General features: G+C 47.9%; 1 protein-coding gene across 8 annotated transcripts in view; it reads left to right on the top strand.

Annotated features, from left to right (window-relative positions):
- ryr2a (ryanodine receptor 2a (cardiac)) overlaps positions 1-18,784 on the top strand; it is a 191,129-nt gene that overhangs the window by 76,338 nt on the left and 96,007 nt on the right. For 7 of the 8 annotated variants that reach the window (XR_014117195.1, XR_014117196.1, XM_035533858.2 and 4 more), the window contains 8 exons: positions 3,751-3,846; positions 6,603-6,721; positions 7,397-7,530; positions 9,927-10,168; positions 10,374-10,566; positions 12,172-12,388; positions 13,302-13,406; positions 18,162-18,265. Coding sequence is in view for 6 of the 8 variants with exons in the window: in XM_035533858.2 (XP_035389751.2) it covers positions 3,751-3,846; positions 6,603-6,721; positions 7,397-7,530; positions 9,927-10,168; positions 10,374-10,566; positions 12,172-12,388; positions 13,302-13,406; positions 18,162-18,265 (1,210 nt within the window). In the remaining 2 variants the exon portion in view is untranslated. Of the gene's footprint in view, positions 1-3,750; positions 3,847-6,602; positions 6,722-7,396; positions 7,531-9,926; positions 10,206-10,373; positions 10,567-12,171; positions 12,389-13,301; positions 13,407-18,161; positions 18,266-18,784 lie in introns of those variants that run through there. The other variant, XM_081697662.1, reaches the window with a different exon arrangement.

Here is an 18,784-nt window from a genome sequence, read left to right on the forward strand (position 1 = left end):
ACACACACACACACACACAGGCAGACACACACACACAGGCAGACACACACATACACACACAGGCAGACACACACACACACACAGGCAGACACACACACACACACAGGCAGAAACGCACAGACACACACGCACAGACACACACACACAGGCAGACAGACACAAACAAGCACTCAGGCAGACACACACAAACAGACAGACACAAACACAGGCAGACAGACAGACACACACACAAACACACAGACAGACACACACACAAACACACAGACAGACACACACACAAACACACAGGCAGACACACACACAAACACACAGGCAGACACACACACAAACACACAGACAGACACACACACAAACACACAGACAGACACACACACAAACACACAGGCAGACACACACACAAACACACAGGCAGACACACACACAAACACAGGCAAACACACACACAAACACAGGCAAACACACACACAAACACACAGGCAGAAATGCACACAAACACACAGGCAGAAATGCACACAAACACACACACAGGCAGAAATGCACACAAACACACACACAGGCAGAAACGCACACAAACACACACAGGCAGACACGCACAAACACACACACAGGCAGACACGCACAAGCAAACACACAGGCAGACACACGCAAACACACAGGCAGACACACACAGGCAGACACACACACAAACACACAGGCAAACACACACACAAACACAGGCAGACGCGCACAAACACACAGGCAGACGCGCACAAACACAGGCAGACGCGCACACAAACACACAGGCAGACGCGCACACAAACACACAGGCAGACGCGCACACAAACACACAGGCAGAAACGCACACAAACACACAGGCAGAAACGCACACAAACACACAGGCAGAAACGCACACAAACACACACACAGGCAGAAACGCACACAAACACACAGGCAGACGCGCACACAAACACACAGGCAGAAACGCACACAAACACACAGGCAGAAACGCACACAAACACACAGGCAGAAACGCACACAAACACACAGGCAGAAACGCACACAAACACACAGGCAGAAACGCACACAAACACACACACAGGCAGAAACGCACACAAACACACACACAGGCAGACACACACAAACACACACACAGGCAGACACACAAACACACACACAGGCAGACACACACAAACACACACACAGGCAGACACACACAAACACACACACAGGCAGACACACACAAACACACACACAGGCAGACACACACAAACACACACACAGGCAGACACACACAAACACACACACAGGCAGACACACACAGGCAGACACACACAAACACACACACAGGCAGACACACGCGCACACACAGGCAGACACACGCGCACACACAGGCAGACACACGCACACACAGGCAGAAACGCACACAAACACACAGGCAGAAACGCACACAAACACACAGGCAGAAACGCACACAAACACACAGGCAGAAACGCACACAAACACACACACAGGCAGAAACGCACACAAACACACACACAGGCAGACACACACAAACACACACACAGGCAGACACACACAAACACACACACAGGCAGACACACACACACAGGCAGACACACGCAGACACACACACACAGGCAGACACACGCAGACACACACACACACACACACACACACGCAGACACACACACACACACACACACACACAGGCAGACACACACACAGGCAGACACACACACACACAGGCAGACACACACAAACACACAGGCAGAAACGCACAGACACACACACACAGACACACACACACAGACAGACACACACACAAACAGACAGACAGACAGACACACACACAAACACACAGGCAGACAGACACACACACAAACACACAGGCAGACACACACAGGCAGACAGACAGACACACACACAAACACACAGGCAGACACACACAAACACACAGGCAGACACACACAAACACACAGGCAGACACACACACACACACACACAGGCAGACACACACACAAACACAGGCAGACACACACAGGCAGACGCGCACAAACACACAGGCAGAAACGCACACAAACACACAGGCAGAAACGCACACAAACACACAGGCAGAAACGCACACAAACACACAGGCAGAAACGCACACAAACACACACACAAACACACACACAGGCAGACACACACAAACACACACACACAGGCAGACACACACACACAGGCAGACACACACACACACACAGACACACACACACACACACACAGGCAGACACACACACACACACACACACACAGGCAGACACACACACACACACACACACACAGGCAGACACACACACACACACACAGGCAGACACACACACACACACAGGCAGAAACGCACAGACACACACGCACAGACACACACACACAGGCAGACAGACACAAACAAGCACTCAGGCAGACACACACAGACAGACAGACAGACACACACACAAACACAGGCAGACACACACACAAACACACACACACAGGCAGACACACACACACAGGCAGACACACACACACACACACACACAGGCAGACACACACACAGACACACACACACACAGACACACACACACACACACAGGCAGACACACACACACACACACACAGGCAGACACACACACACACACACACAGGCAGACGCGCGCGCGCACACACAGGCAGACGCGCGCACAAACACACAGGCAGACGCGCGCGCGCGCACACACACACAGGCAGGCGCGCGCGCACACACACAGGCAGACGCGCGCACACACACACAGGCAGAAACGCACAGACACACACACACAGACACACACACACAGGCAGACAGACACAAACAGACAGACACAAACACAGGCAGACAGACAGACACACACACAAACAGACAGACAGACACACACACAAACACACAGGCAGACAGACACACAAACACACAGGCAGACAGGCACACAAACACACAGGCAAACACACACACAAACACAGGCAAACACACACAAACACACAGGCAGAAATGCACACAAACACACAGGCAGAAATGCACACAAACACACAGGCAGAAATGCACACAAACACACAGGCAGAAATGCACACAAACACACAGGCAGAAACGCACACAAACACACACACAGGCAGAAACGCACACAAACACACACACAGGCAGAAACGCACACAAACACACACACAGGCAGAAACGCACAAACACACACACAGGCAGACACGCACAAACACACACACAGGCAGACACGCACAAACACACACACAGGCAGACACACACAAACACACACACAGGCAGACACACACAAACACGTCCAGTGACGGAGACTGACAGCACGTCCAGTAACGGAGACTGACAGCACGTCCAGTGACGGAGACTGACAGCACGTCCAGTGACGGAGACTGTCAGTCTGTCCAGTGACGGAGACTGTCAGTCTGTCCAGTGACGGAGACTGACAGCACGTCCAGTGACGGAGACTGACAGCACGTCCAGTGACGGAGACTGTCAGTCTGTCCAGTGACGGAGACTGACAGCACGTCCAGTAACGGAGACTGTCAGTCTGTCCAGTGACGGAGACTGACAGCACGTCCAGTAACGGAGACTGTCAGTCTGTCCAGTGACGGAGACTGACAGCACGTCCAGTAACGGAGACTCTGTCAGTCTGTCCAGTGACGGCAGACCTGGTTTTGCCTGTTCACTCATCTATTACTGATCAATCACTCTCTCTCTCTTTCTCTCTCTCTCTCTTTCTCTCCTGCGGTCTCCAGCTGCGCTGATCAGGGGCAACAGGAAGAACTGCGCTCAGTTTTCCGGATCGCTGGATTGGCTGATCAGTCGTCTGGAGAGACTGGAAGCATCGTCAGGTACGTCGTGAATCGGAGCCGTGTGCAGGCAGAGTGAGCAGGGCTGGGAGAGTGTGCAGGGCTGGGAGAGTGAGCAGAGCTGGGAGAGTGAGCAGAGCTGGGAGAGTGAGCAGGGCTGGGAGAGTGAGCAGGGCTGGGAGAGTGAGCTGGGAGAGTGGGCTGGGAGAGTGAGCAGAGCTGGGAGAGTGAGCAGGGCTGGGAGAGTGAGCAGAGCTGGGAGAGTGATCAGGGTTGGAAGAGTGAGCTGGGAGAGTGAGCAGAGCTGGGAGAGTGAGCAGGGCTGGGAGAGTGAGCAGAGCTGGGAGAGTGAGCAGGGCTGGGAGAGTGAGCAGAGCTGGGAGAGTGAGCAGAGCTGGGAGAGTGATCAGGGCTGGGAGAGTGTGCTGGGAGAGTGAGCTGGGAGAGTGAGCAGAGCCCGTCCTCATTCTGTCATAATTTATCCAGCATCGCTTATTTTCAGCTGTAGCCTCTGGATCAATTTTTACGAAAATAACCCAAATATCATCCCGTCCATATCGTCTGTGAATGGCCCCTCAGTCCAGAGACGGAGACATCAGCAACAAATCAACGTTAGATCGCCGTAAACTGATAAAGTAGGGCAGACAACGTTGTCTGAGTCTGCACGCGCAGACGGGTCACGACAAGCATGCAAATTGAATTGTCTCTAAAGAAACAGACAGGTTGGTCTCCGTGGACACATCCCAACAACGCACAGGAGTTTTGAGATGAGTTCCAGCGAAAAATTCCCTAACAGTTTCCTGGATCGTTGCTCACGTGCTGCTTACTGGCAGAGCACTCTGTAAATGTGTTCCAGTTTAGTGGGTGTGGTGGTGTGGTTGTTGTGACGGTTGTATACAGACTGGTTTTCCAGTCATGGTGTTGCCAGGTGATAAGCCTTTAAAAGCTGTTCCTGGGGTTCCAGGTGTGTGTGTGTGTGTGTGTGTGTGTGTGTGTGTGTGTGTGTGTGTGTGAGATAGTTAGTGAGAGAGAGAAACATATGAAACATGAAAAACATGACAGGGCTCAGAGAGGAAATGATGTAATCAGAGAGAACTTGTGAATCCCTCACTGCTTTCAGACGCTGACTGAAAACTCATCTCTCTTAAAAAAAAAAAAAACCTTAATTAAACCTATTCAGACACTCGTAAAATAAGATGTAATATTTGCGCATATATTTGTCTCGTTTAGTAAGTGCTCTTTAATTGTGTTGTCATTTACAGCATCGTACTGCAGCTGTCATTCTCGCGCTCAGTGAAGGCTGTTTTTGGACTATAACCTGTTATTAAGGATGCTTTAAGTCGACAGCTAAATCACTTTTGTGAGATGGTGGGCTATCGTGCGATGACTCCTAGGCGTACTGCACCGGGCGTGACGTTTGCGAGCAGATTGGCTTTGAAAACCATTGGTGTTATGAAATGTCCTCACACAGAGAGACATCATTACAGCACTGCGCTGAAGAAGCTAGAACCGCATAAGAATAGTCTGAGACTGTCTCGCCTATCCACATATAGTCTGGGATAGTCTCGCCTATCCACGTATAATCTGTCCTGTCAAACTATAGTCTGTTCTTTCTAAATTCCAACCTGGTCTGGCTCAGCCCGGCTCAGATTATTTCTTATTTCCCTGAGGAGTTGTAACATTTGTCAGATGTGGTTATTCATGGTCATTATGGAATGAATGATGTATTTAAATTATGTATGATAAAGATATGGCATGGATGATGTAATATGAATGAATTATGAATGTTTTAATGTGTAATGTACTGATGTTTTGGGATTACTTCTGAACAAGGTTCTGTAACTGTGTACATATGTGTGTTTTCTAGAGCTTCACAGAGCTGTGTATTACTTGGAGCTGTACAGAGTTATACAGAGCTGTATAGAGCCATCCACTGATTAGAGATATAAAGATCTGTCTGCTAATTAGAGCTGTGTGCTAATTAGAGCTGTATAGAGCTGTTTGCTAATTAATGCTGTGTTCTAATTAGAGCTGTATAGAGCTGTGTGCTAATTAATGTTGTGTTCTAATTAGAGCTGTATAGAGCTGTGTGCTAATTAATGCTGTGTGCTAATTAGAGCTGTATAGAGCTGTGTGCTAATTAATGCTGTGTGCTAATTAGAGCTGTATAGAGCTGTGTGCTAATTAATGCTGTGTGCTAATTGGAGCTGTATAGAGCTGTGTGCTACTTAATGCCGTGTAGAGCTGTGTGCTAATTAGAGCTGTACTGATTAATGCTGTACAGAGATGTGCTAATTAAATCTCTATACTAATGAGGGCTGTATGAAGTGATGTGCTGGTAATACTGTATGGAGTTGTGCATTGAGTCCAGCTATTTAGAGCTATGTGAGCAGAGCTGTGTGAGTAGCAGTGGAGTTCTGGTTGCTAGGCTAAGGACAATAGGCTACAGGTTTAAAGGCTTATAGATGTGAGGGCCATATACGCGTGTATACATGTGTATACACGCTTGCTCCAGGAATGTGTCGGTGTCTTACTGTAGCCTTATTACACTAATGCGGCGTGGCTGAGAGCAATCCCGGCATAGGAGAGTTAAGCAGATGTGTGTGTGTGTGTGTGTGTGTGTGTGAGCATATGTGAGTGACTGAGGCTAGTATGTATTTTAATTGAATCAGCTGGGTGGCAGAAATAGCTGAAGGGGTGAAACGGTGGTGAGTCAGAATGCTTACAGCAGAAAACACACAGAGGGAGGGAGGGAGTTAAGCACTCTAATGGTTACGTGTGGTCTCTCCACGCTGCAGGGATCTTGGAGGTCGTGCACTGTGTGCTAGTGGAGAGCCCTGAAGCTCTGAACATAATCAAAGAGGCACACATCAGGTCTATCATCTCCCTGCTGGACAAACACGGACGCAACCGTAAGGTCAGGCGTGTGTATGTGGCTCGGTGTGTCTGAGTATGACGGGTGTGCATGTGTGTGTGACATAATCACAGTTTCTTGAACTGCTTGCATTTTTACGGTAGTTTTAATCTTGTTTTATGTTCTCATTCTGTGTGTGTGTGTGTGTGTGTGTGCGCGCGCATATTTCATGTCCAATAACGTGGTTTGTCAGACAGAGGGTCTCGACACATCCCAACGCCTTGAGTTCAGCAGTTTGGTCTAGATTCTGTGCACTTTATCGGAGCAGATCAGGAGAGTCTGTTCAGCTTGTGGGGTTGTTTACAGGAAATAAAGGATCAAATGCTGCTATATGGTGACTCCTCTAGCATTTGATTCACTAGAGGAACTCACCAGAATGTCTTCGGTGTATGTACTAACTGAAGTAGTGGTGTCTCAGTGGTGAAGGTACTGGACCAGTAACCAGAAGGTTACCAGTTCAAGTCCCACCACTGCCAGGTTTCCACTGTTGGGTCCCTGAACACAACCATTAACCCTCAATTACTCAAGTTGTGTTCAGTCACAATTGTAAGTCACTGGATAAAAGCGTCAGCTAAATGCAAATGGACAAATGTGTGGTTTTGTGTGCCTGTGTCTGCAGTTCTACCTGTGTGTTTATTACAACTGACCTGTAACCAACATGTGTGTGTTCTCCTTCAGGTGCTGGACGTGCTGTGTTCTCTGTGTGTGTGTCATGGCGTAGCAGTGCGCTCCAACCAGCACCTGATCTGTGATAACCTGCTGCCTGGCCGAGACCTCCTTCTGCAGACGCGCCTGGTCAACTACGTCAGCAGGTGGGTGCACCCGTCCACTATGTGTGACGTGTCGGCGACCTCATGGCAGCAAAGTCCAAGATATCATAAGAGTATTTTTCAAATAAAATAACAGTGCAGACACTCACACACACACACACACACACACACACACACACACACACACTCACACACACACACATACACACATTCACACACACACACTCTCACACACATACACACACACTCTCACACACACACTCTCACACACACACTCTCACACACACACACACACATACACACACTCACTCACACACTCACACACACATACACACACATTCACACACTCACTCACACACACACACACATACACACACATTCACACACTCACACACACATACACACACATTCACACACTCACTCACACACACACACACACATACACACACATTCACACACTCACACACACATACACACACATTCACACACTCACTCACACTCACACACACATACACACACACACTCTCACACACATTCACACACTCACACACATACACACACTCACACACACACACATACACACACTCTCACACACACTCACACACACATACACACACACACTCTCACACACATTCACACACTCATACACACACACACACACACTCTCACACACACACACTCACACACACACACATACACACACACACACACTCTCACACACACTCACACACACACACGCTGCTGTGTTTAGAGTGGTGTGTCTCTATGATGCGTAGTGAGGGGGATGAGGACCCAGGATATGCATGCTGAGATGTGCAAAATTGATCAAAGTCAAATCCACAGTTGCGACTCCTAGAACAGGCTATGGTCGCGAGTAGCCACGGGACGAAGACACAAAGCTGAAAACAAAACTGCAGTAATACAAAGAAAGAATGTGTTGAATCATTTAAAAATAATTTAATTGGTTAAAAATCAGAAGTCAGCAGCCTGCATAGTTATCCCAGTAAGGCCTCCAAGCCAGTGAGTAGTGAGCTAAAAAGAACACGCAGATCTGAGGATCGATCATTTTTAATAATTAATTTCATAATTATTATTTTTCATCATTTTCATGCATGAGTGAAGAGAGGTCAGTCCAAGTCCCTCTGCTCCAGCTCTAGGGTGAGGGTGAGGGTTGGGTGAGGGTTGTGGTTGGGTTAGGGTGAGGATTGTGGTTAGGTGAGGGTGAGGGTTAGGGTTAGCTTAGGGTGAGGGTTAGGGTTAGGTGAGGGTTAGGGTTGGGTGAGGGATGGGGTTGGGTGAGGGTTAGGTGAGGGTGAGGGTTGTGGTTGGGTTAGGGTGAGGGTTGTGGTTGGGTTAGGGTGAGGGTTGTGGTTGGGTTAGGGTGAGGGTTGTTAGGTGAGGGTGAGGGTTAGGGTTAGCTTAGGGTGAGGGTTAGGGTTAGGTGAGGGTTGGGGTTGGGTGAGGGATGGGGTTGGGTGAGGGATGGGGTTGGGTTAGGGTGAGGGTTGGGTTAAGGTGAGGGTGAGGGTTGGGTTAGGGTGAGGGTTGGGTTAGGGTGAGGGATGGGGTTGGGTTAGGGTGAGGGATGGGGTTGGGTTAGGGTGAGGGTTGGGGTTGGGTTAAGGTGAGGGTTGGGTGAGGGTTGGGGTTGGGTGAGGGTTAGGTGAGGGTGAGGGTTGGGTTAGGGTGAGGGTTGTGGTTGGGTTAGGGTGAGGGTTGTGGTTGGGTTAGGGTGAGGGTTGTGGTTGGGTTAGGGTGAGGGTTAGGGTTAGGTGAGGGTTGGGGTTGGGTGAGGGATGGGGTTGGGTGAGGGATGGGGTTGGGTGAGGGATGGGGTTGGGTGAGGGTGAGGGTTGGGTTAGGGTGAGGGTTGGGGTTGGGTTAAGGTGAGGGTTGGGTTAGGGTGAGGGATGGGGTTGGGTGAGGGTTGGGGTTGGGTTAAGGTGAGGGTTGGGGTTGGGTGAGGGTTAGGTGAGGGTGAGGGTTGGGTTAGGGTGAGGGTTGTGGTTGGGTTAGGGTGAGGGTGAGGGTTGGGTTAGGGATGGGGTTGGGTGAGGGATGGGGTTGGGTGAGGGATGGGGTTGGGTTAGGGTGAGGGTGAGGGTTGGGTTAGGGTGAGGGATGGGGTTGGGTTAGGGTGAGGGTTGGGGTTGGGTTAAGGTGAGGGTTGGGTTAGGGTGAGGGATGGGGTTGGGTTAGGGTGAGGGTTGGGGTTGGGTTAAGGTGAGGGTTGGGGTTGGGTGAGGGTTGGGGTTGGGTGAGGGTTAGGTGAGGGTGAGGGTTGGGGTTGGCTTAGGGTGAGGGTTAGGGTTAGGTGAGGGTTAGAGACACACACAGAATAACACACGGTACCGTACCAGAATGTGACAGGACGTAATTTTTAAAAAATTTGTATTATTATTTTTTAAATAAATCTGCTTTTCTCCTGTGTCTGGCAGCATGAGGCCAAACATCTTTTTGGGCGTAAGTGAAGGTTCGGCCCAGTATAAGAAGTGGTACTACGAGCTGATGGTGGACCACGTGGAGCCGTTTGTGACGGCCGAGGCCACACACCTGAGAGTGGGCTGGGCCTCGACGCCTGGCTACGCACCTTACGCAGGTGGAGGGGAAGGTTGGGGCGCCAACGGCGTCGGAGATGACCTCTACTCCTACGGCTTTGACGGGCTCCACCTGTGGTCAGGTAACGGCCAACTCCGCCTGTGAAGGACAGCGTTTACGTAAGTGGGTCAATAGTGTAGCGGTCGTTAGTAGTCGGGTAACAGGTAAAATCACAGATAGTTTTTACACTAGTTTGAGCTGCTTGTCTGTCCTGTTCGTGTGTGTGTGTGTGTGTGTGTGTGTGTGTGTGTGTGTGTGTGTGTGTGTGGGCGCTCGCTGATCTCCAGGCTGCATCTCCCGGACGGTCAGTTCCCCCAGGCAGCATCTCCTGAGTGCGGATGATGTGGTGAGCTGCTGCCTGGACCTCAGCGCTCCCAGTATCTCCTTCCGTATCAATGGGCAGCCTGTCCAGGGCATGTTCGAGAACTTCAACTCTGATGGCCTCTTCTTCCCTGTGGTCAGCTTCTCCGCTGGCATCAAGTGAGCTCTGCTCCCACAGCTAGGAGGGCTACATGACACATTAGAGCTGCAATAAGGGTCCTATCACAGCTCAATAGCCATGAATATCTCCTTTAATATTCAAGTAGATGAAACGGGCAGTAAGGAAAATGCAGCTTTATAAACTTTACGTTGCTGTATAGTTTAGTTATCCTTATTGTGATGTCACATTCTTGCATATTTCTGCCTTACAAGCTCCAGTGGACCTTGCTGATGGACTGGCTGCCTTGATTGGCTTTACCGTGTGTCATAATGCGATTACCCAGAGTTCCTAGCAGTGCCAGAAGAATTGTTTTGCTATCGATTGTAATTATGGTGCACTGATCTGTGTTGCAGACATGAGAGAAACGTCCATCTCTCTGAGCTAGGAGACAGAGAAACACCCATGTCTCCTTAGCTAGGAGACAGACAAACGTCCATCTCTCCTGAGCTAGGAGACAGAGAAACGTCCATCTCTCCTGACCTAGGAGACAGAGAAATGTCCATCTCTCCTGACCTAGGAGACAGAGAAACGTTCATCTCTCCTGACCTAGGAGACAGAGAAACGTTCATCTCTCCTGAGCTAGGAGACAGAGAAACACCCATGTCTCCTGAGCTAGGAGAGAGACAAACGCCCATGCCTCCTGAGCTAGGAGACAGAGAAACATCCATCTCTCCTGAGCTAGGAGACAGAGGTCATAAGGAAAAGGAGCTTGTTGGGCCAGTCTGATAATGTGAAAAATGGCCTCTCTCTGGCTCAGCATTTTGTAAAGCAAACCTGACTTGTTTCTTCTTTTATCGTTTACCGTGTATTAGCCGCTGGCCTGAATTAGCCTGTGAAACCACACTGACCTTCACACCACAGTCTGCATCATGCGGAGGAATTCTGGGCCCATGCTACACGACTTCCTCTCTTCACCTGGCAGTCAGGAAGTCAAGGAAGGTGCCACAGTGACCGGGTCCTTTTTCTGAAGTCTGGGCACAGGAGTGTGCTGTGTAGTATCTTAGTTGATCCCAGGACTGAACTCTTCTGGATGGAGATCACAGATGTTGCTCCTGGGAGCCATTCTCCCAGTTTGGGGGTCACAGCCCCTAGTTCTCTGGTTACCACAGCAACCACAGTTGCCTTCATCCTCCACATCTTTTCCAGCTCGTCTCTCAGCCCGTCGGTATTTCTCGAGCTTCTCGTGTTCCTTGTTCCTGATGTTGTTATCGCAACATCGCAACATCTATCACTGACCTTCTTCTGCTGTTTGTCCATCACTGCTATGTACGGTTGGTTAGCCTTTACCATCTTGTCTGTCTGTATCTGGACGTCCCACAGGATCTTAGCGCAGTCATTCTCCACCACCTTTAGTGGTGTGTCCCACTTAGACCTTGGACTGTCCAGCCTATACTCAGCACAGATGTTTCTGTATAATATTCCAGCCTCTTGTTTATGGCGTTCCATGTGCGCTCTGCCTGCTAGCATCTTGCATCCTGCTGTTATGTGCTGGATTGTCTCAGGGCAGTGTTTGTACAGCCTGAATCAGGTCCCTTAGATTTGCAGTATGACTACATTTGAAAGAAAAACCATGCAGATATGTCTTTGTGTTTCCTGTCCTTTAGAGTGCGTTTCCTGTTGGGCAGTCGTCACGGAGAGTTTAAGTTCCTGCCACCTGCAGGATATGTCCCGTGTTTTGAGGCGGTGTTGCCACGGGAGAAGTTGCGAGTTGAGCACAGTCAGGAGTATAAGCATGACCATGGCAGGACGCGGGACCTGCTGGGGCCAACTGTCACGCTCTCTCAGGCTGCCTTCACTCCTACACCTGTGGACACCAGTCAGGTACACACTCCTACACTGTCTTCAGGTACACACTCCTACGCTGTCATCAGGTACACACTCCTACAGTGTCAGCAGGTACACACTCCTACACTGTCTTCAGGTACACACTCCTACACTGTCATCAGGTACACACTCCTACACTGTCTTCAGGTACACACTCCTACACTGTCTTCAGGTACACACTCCTACACTGTCTTCAGGTACACACTCCTACACTGTCTTCAGGTACACACTCCTACACTGTCTTCAGGTACACACTCCTACAGTGTTTTCAGGTACACACTCCTACACAGTCGTCAGGTACACACTCCTACAGTGTCTTCAGGTACACACTCCTACAGTGTCTTCAGGTACACACTCCTGTACTGTCTTCAGGTACACACTCCTGTACTGTCTTCAGGTACACACTCCTGTACTGTCTTCAGGTACACACTCCTACACTGTCTTCAGGTACACACTCCTACGCTGTCGTCAGGTACACACTCCTACGCTGTCGTCAGGTACACACTCCTACGCTGTCGTCAGGTACACACTCCTACGCTGTCGTCAGGTACACACTCCTACGCTGTCGTCAGGTACACACTCCTACGCTGTCGTCAGGTACACACTCCTATGCTGTCTTCAGGTACACACTCCTACGCTGTCTTCAGGTACACACTCCTATACTACTGCTTTTGGTTACATGATCCCCTACTAATACCAGTCAGCTGCACATGAATGTGATGATGTAGCCCAGTTTTGGACCACAGACAGTTCTGTTCTGGGCTGTGGGATCTGGGCTTGACTTTAGTCACTAAGAGAGAAATGTGCTTGGCGAAATTACCGTGTTTACTGTGTTTTAAATATTGTAATGCATTGACTGGGTTTTAAATATTGTATTGTAATAAGTCTTATTTTTGCTTCTGGGTTGTAGATTGTGCTGCCACCGCACCTGGAGCGGATCCGAGAGAAGCTGGCGGAGAACATCCATGAGCTGTGGGTCATGAACAAGATTGAGCTGGGTTGGATGTACGGAGCGGTCAGTTCTGCAGTGGAGCAGGGATCCAAACCCGGGACCCCTCAGCTCTGCACACACCTGACTCAGCCCATGAAAGCCTCCATAATGAGCTGATGAGCTGGTTAAAAACACCTGACCTGGAAGTCGATAACTAACCCTAAACAAGTTGGCATATAAAAAAGATCTTTATTTGACATATGAAGTCAGAGACAGAAATGGGGTCTGCATAATTCTGATGGGTTTAAAGGATGTAATCTGATGACTAAATCTCCGTGGATTAATAAATTATCTATAACTGTATTTGTTGCTAAAACATTACAGCAATACATGATGGAATGGTGTTGCAGCAAATGCTCACATGGATTAATTCAACCTGTTCGGTTTATTGGCTCGGCACTGAAGTGCCATAAAGAGATTGATAAAACAACACAACACACCACCACAACACACCACAAAGGGGTTAACACAGTCTTCTGCTCCATTTCAGAGCCTACTTGACACGATCAGATTTTTCTGGAGTCCGTGAAGAGTCTTAGCTGTTAAGATTCTTACCAGCTATTGTCCAGATATTCTGCAGGATTACTGGGTTTAAGAGCTACAAGCAATTTTTAACTGGTTCTTTTATCTTAATCTGAGGATGGGGTTTGAGGGAAGGGCACTGGTCAGAATAAAACCACAGTTTGAAGTCTGAGTTTACGTTTTTACGTTTACGCGATTGGGCAGACAATAAGTAGTCAACATAGGAGCAGGATTAGTGGTCTTTTAAATATTCCACAAATAGATGTGGTTTCAGTTGGTGTTTAATGACTGCAGGGGACTATGTGGCCAGCCAGCAGTGGTGGGTCAGTGGTGAAGGTACTTGACTAATCAGAAGGTTGCCAGTTCAAGTCCCACCACTGGCAGGTTTCCACTGTTGGGTCCCTGAACACAACCCTCAACCCTCAATTACTCAAGTTGTGTTCAGTCATGATTGTCAGATAAATGCTGTAAATGTGAAGTTTGTTCCACCGTCTAGGAGCCGGGACAGAGAACGGTCTTGATGCCTCTCTCTCCATGAGAGTTGAAGCTGAGTTGTACTTGTATGTATCCACTCATATCATGTATGGAGGGGTGGGTCCATTTTTGGCTTTGTAGGCAAGCATGAAGGTTTTAAATCTGATGCACGCAGCTACTGGGAGCCAATGAAGGAAGCGCAGCAGTGGAGTAACGTGTGTGAACTTCGAAGATTGAAGACCAGTCGTGCTGCTGCATTCTGGACAAGTTGTAGAGGTTTGATGGCCCTTGGAGGAAGAGCAGCGAGTAGCGAGTTGCAGTAGTCGAGCTTTGAGATCACTGACTGCACAAGCACCTGGGCAGCTTCGTATGTTAGATTTAAAACATGAGTTAAGAATGACAACTGGTTGTCCAAAGTTATGTCCAGGCTACGAACCCGTTTTACTGGGGTTGAGCTTCAAGCGGTGGGCTGTCATCCATGACGCGATGTCAGTCAAGTATACCGGTGGAGAGTCTACATGGATTGGATGTGGATCTTCTCCATGTCACCTGATAGGATCATCCCTCCAGATAGGACTGAAACCATCTCCAAGCAGATCCAGTCACACCAAGCCTGGAGAGAACAGAGAGAAGAATGTTGTGGTTCACTGTGTCAAAGGCTGATGAAAGGTCTAGAAGAATCAAAACAGATGACTGTTTGGCAGCTTTAGCGGCATGAAGTTTCTCAGTCACCGCTATGAGGGCCGTTTCTGTAGAATGTGCCGGTTTGTAGCCAGACTGATTGGGATCATGCAGCTGGTTCTGGGTGAGAAAAAGAGACAATTGCTTATAAAACTGCTTGTTCAAGGGCTTTTGAGAGGAAAGAGAGAAGTGATACCAGTCTGTAGTTGCTAACGCTGGAGCTGTCAAGTGTGGCCTTCTTGAGGATTGGTACCAGTTTTTGAATGCAGTAGGCACGTATCCTGGCGGTTTTGAATGCAGTAGGCACGTATCCAGAAGATAAGGAGTTGCTGATGATGACAGAGATGAAAGGAAGCAGATCTCTTACGATTGTCTGGAACAGAGCGGAAGGAATTGGATCCAGCGGACATGTAGTCGGATTGCTGGAAGTCAAGAGTTGAATAATTTCATCTGTAGAGAGAGGAAAGAAGTGAGAGAGTTGGATGTTGGGGAATGCACGTTGGTTGGAGGGCTGGGAACAGAGGAAAAGGACTGGTGGATTGCTGCAACCTTCTCCTCAAAGAAGGTGATGAAATCATCCGGAGTAAGAGATGAGGAAGGAGGGGGTGGATTGAGGAGAGAAGAAAAATAGTGAAGAGCTTGCGTGGATCAGATGATGATGATTCAAACTTCTCTCTATAGTAGGATGACTTTGCAGATGTTACTTCCAGTGAGAACTTAGAAAGGAGAGCCTTGTATGAGCTGAGGTCTGAATCTACGTGAGATTTCCTCCACCACCTCTCTGCAGTCCTTAGTTCTCTCCTGTGGCAGCGAAGTGTTTCTGTTAGTCAGGGGGCAGGTGGGGAGGACTCAGCAGGTCTAGAGGAGAGAGGGCACAGAAGATTCATTGATGAGGAGAGTGTAGAAATGAAAGTATTAGTAACTGTATCCAAAGAGAGAGAAGACAGAGAGTCAGGGTGAGGAAGGGTGGACACAATAGTAGAAGTAAAAGAAGAGGGAGTCATGGAGTGCAGATTGTGATGGAGGGAGGAGGACCATGTTGGAGAGGACTGGATGGAAAGAGAAGGAAGGGAGAGAGAGAAGGAGAGACAGTGATGGTGGAGGAGGTGGAGGGAGGTGAATGCGACTGCGTGAAATTCAAAAGACTGCAGGAGCTGAGAAGGAACCTTGGGTGACTGCAGCAAACGCTTGCCGAGACACCTCGGAGAATGTGTGGATGGAAAGGCAGAGGACAGGGCAGCCGGAGTCGCCGAGATCTCAGGGGTGATCCATGTTTCTGTCAGAGCCAGGAAGTGTAGGAAGTGGAGGGATGCTAATGCTGAGATGAAGTCAGCCTTCTGGACAGAAGATTGGCATTTCCAGAGCCCTCCGGCCACCAGGATATGCGATGGTGCCGAGCATCGGGAGTGAGTGAGGTTGCTGAGATTGCGACGTCTATGACGGTAGTATCTAGGAGATCTGGGGATTTGTAGACAGGAATTGCGAGACACATTTCAGATTCGATGATGTTTGAGAACGTGTGAAAAAAAATCATTGAAATATGATTGAAAAATGAAGAAAAGCACAATGAAAGCCTTCTACAGGTGTTGCTAAATTTAACAGTTCAGTAAGTGCTGTGTCCACCCCCAATTCACACCTAAGGCCAAGCTGAAACTACACCTGCAGTTATTAATTACAGCGAACAGCAAACAAGCAACTCTGTTCAGTCAAGAAGTGAAATTTGAATTTAACAGAATCTAAGGCAAAGTAAGTAAACTCAGAGCCTACCTTACCCAAGCAGATGATGATAAACAAAAAAAACAAGCACACTGAATATAGGAACAGATTTGGATTGACCTCTTGCTGAGTTGCAGGATTAGACATAGAGTCTAAGAAGAGGCTTTGTGTTTGCCTGTGTGAGCTATTGCTCTGTTATAGCTGATTAAAGACAAGACTGTCTGTCCCTCTCTCTCTCTCTCACACACCAACATATTCACAAATCTAGTTTAGTATGTGTTTATTATGTGTTTAGTTTGGGTTGAGTGTGTGTTTAGTGTATGTTTAGTGTACATATAGTGTATTTTTCATGTACAAATTGTTTGGGTTTAGTGTGCATTTATTGTGTGTTTAGTTTGGTTTGAGTATGTTTAGTTTGTTTAGTTTGTGGTAAGTACGTTTAGAATGTGTTTAGTATGTGTTTAATGCGTGTTTAGTGTATGTTTAATGTGTTCAGTTTGTGTTTAATCTGTGTTCAGTGTGTTTTGTTTGGGTTTAGTGTGTGTTTAGTTTGAGTTTAGTTGGTTTAGTTTGGGTTTAGTCAGTTTAGTTTGAGTTTAGTGCGTTTAGTTTGGGTGTAGTGTATTGAGTTTAGGTTAAGTGCATGTTTAGATTGGGTTTAGTGTGTGTTTAGTTTGGGTGTAGTGTGCATTTAGTTTGAGTTTAGTGTATTGAGTTTGGGTTAAGTGCATGTTTAGATTGGGTTTAGTGTGTGTTTAGTTTGGTTGTAGTGTGCATTTAGTTTGAGTTTAGTGTATTGAGTTTGGGTTAAGTGCATGTTTAGATTGGGTTTAGTGTGTGTTTGGTACGTTTAGTTTGGGTTTAGTCTGTTTAGTTTGGGTTAAGTGCATGTTTAGTTTGGGTTTAGTGCGTGTTTTTACTTTGGGTTTAGTGCATGTTTAGTTTGGGTTTAGTCTGTTTAGTTTTGGTTTAGTGCATTTAGTTTGGGTTTAGTGTGTGTTTGTTGCGGTGACACTCCTCATGTTTTCTAATGAAGAGGGTCAGGTGTTGGACCAAAGGGAATGCCACTACTGTGGAAGGAGAAATTGAAATCTTTCCAACATGATTTTATTTAGTGACTCCTCTCCTCCTCCTCTCCTCTTGATTTTATCCTGCCATCGTGCATCTTAAGAGATGTTTAGACATGTTTACCATGGCGATGTTGAAGTCTGAGTGCTGACCTGTATCACACAGACAGCAGGACAGCATCATCCATGATCTGTGTTGATTTGGTTCACTACAGTAAAATTACTCACTTGTGTTGAATCAGCAAGTCTGGGGTGAGTTAAGAGTGTGAAATTCCTAAGCTTGAGTACTAGCCCTGCTACTCTGCTATTGGCCGTACAGGTCAGGGACGACAGTAAGAGACAGCATCCCTGCCTGGTGGAGTTCTCCAAACTGCCAGAACAGGAACGCAACTACAACCTCCAGATGTCCCTGGAGACTCTGAAGTAAGACACATAGACACACACACACATTAATGTTATACATGCAGACTCTTCACACATGCACAAACACACACACAGACACACACATACACGTGCACATATACCCACACACACACAAATGTTATACATGCTGCTTCTACAAACACAAATGTATTATACGTTATCTCTACACACACACACACACACACATTGTTATTCATAATCCCTCCACACACGCAGACACACACAAACACCAATGTTGTATATGCTGTCTCAACACACAGACACACTGATGTTAAAGGTACTTTACACTCACAAACACACAATAATGTTATACATGCTATGTCTGCACACAAACATACAAATATTACACATGCAATCTCTCTAAACTCAGACACACACACATATATTATACATGCTACCTCTACACCCGCGATGTATGCATGTGTGTTTCTGTGTTTAAATAATGTAATAAGGTGTGTGTGTGTGTGTTGGGTGTGTGTGTTTGGTAGGGGTGAGGTTGTGCGTGTGGGTGTGTTTGGT

Source organism: Electrophorus electricus, chromosome 15, assembly GCF_041902795.1.
Source record: "Electrophorus electricus isolate QZ-2024a chromosome 15, ASM4190279v1, whole genome shotgun sequence".
NCBI classification, from domain to species: Eukaryota; Metazoa; Chordata; class Actinopteri; order Gymnotiformes; family Gymnotidae; genus Electrophorus; species Electrophorus electricus.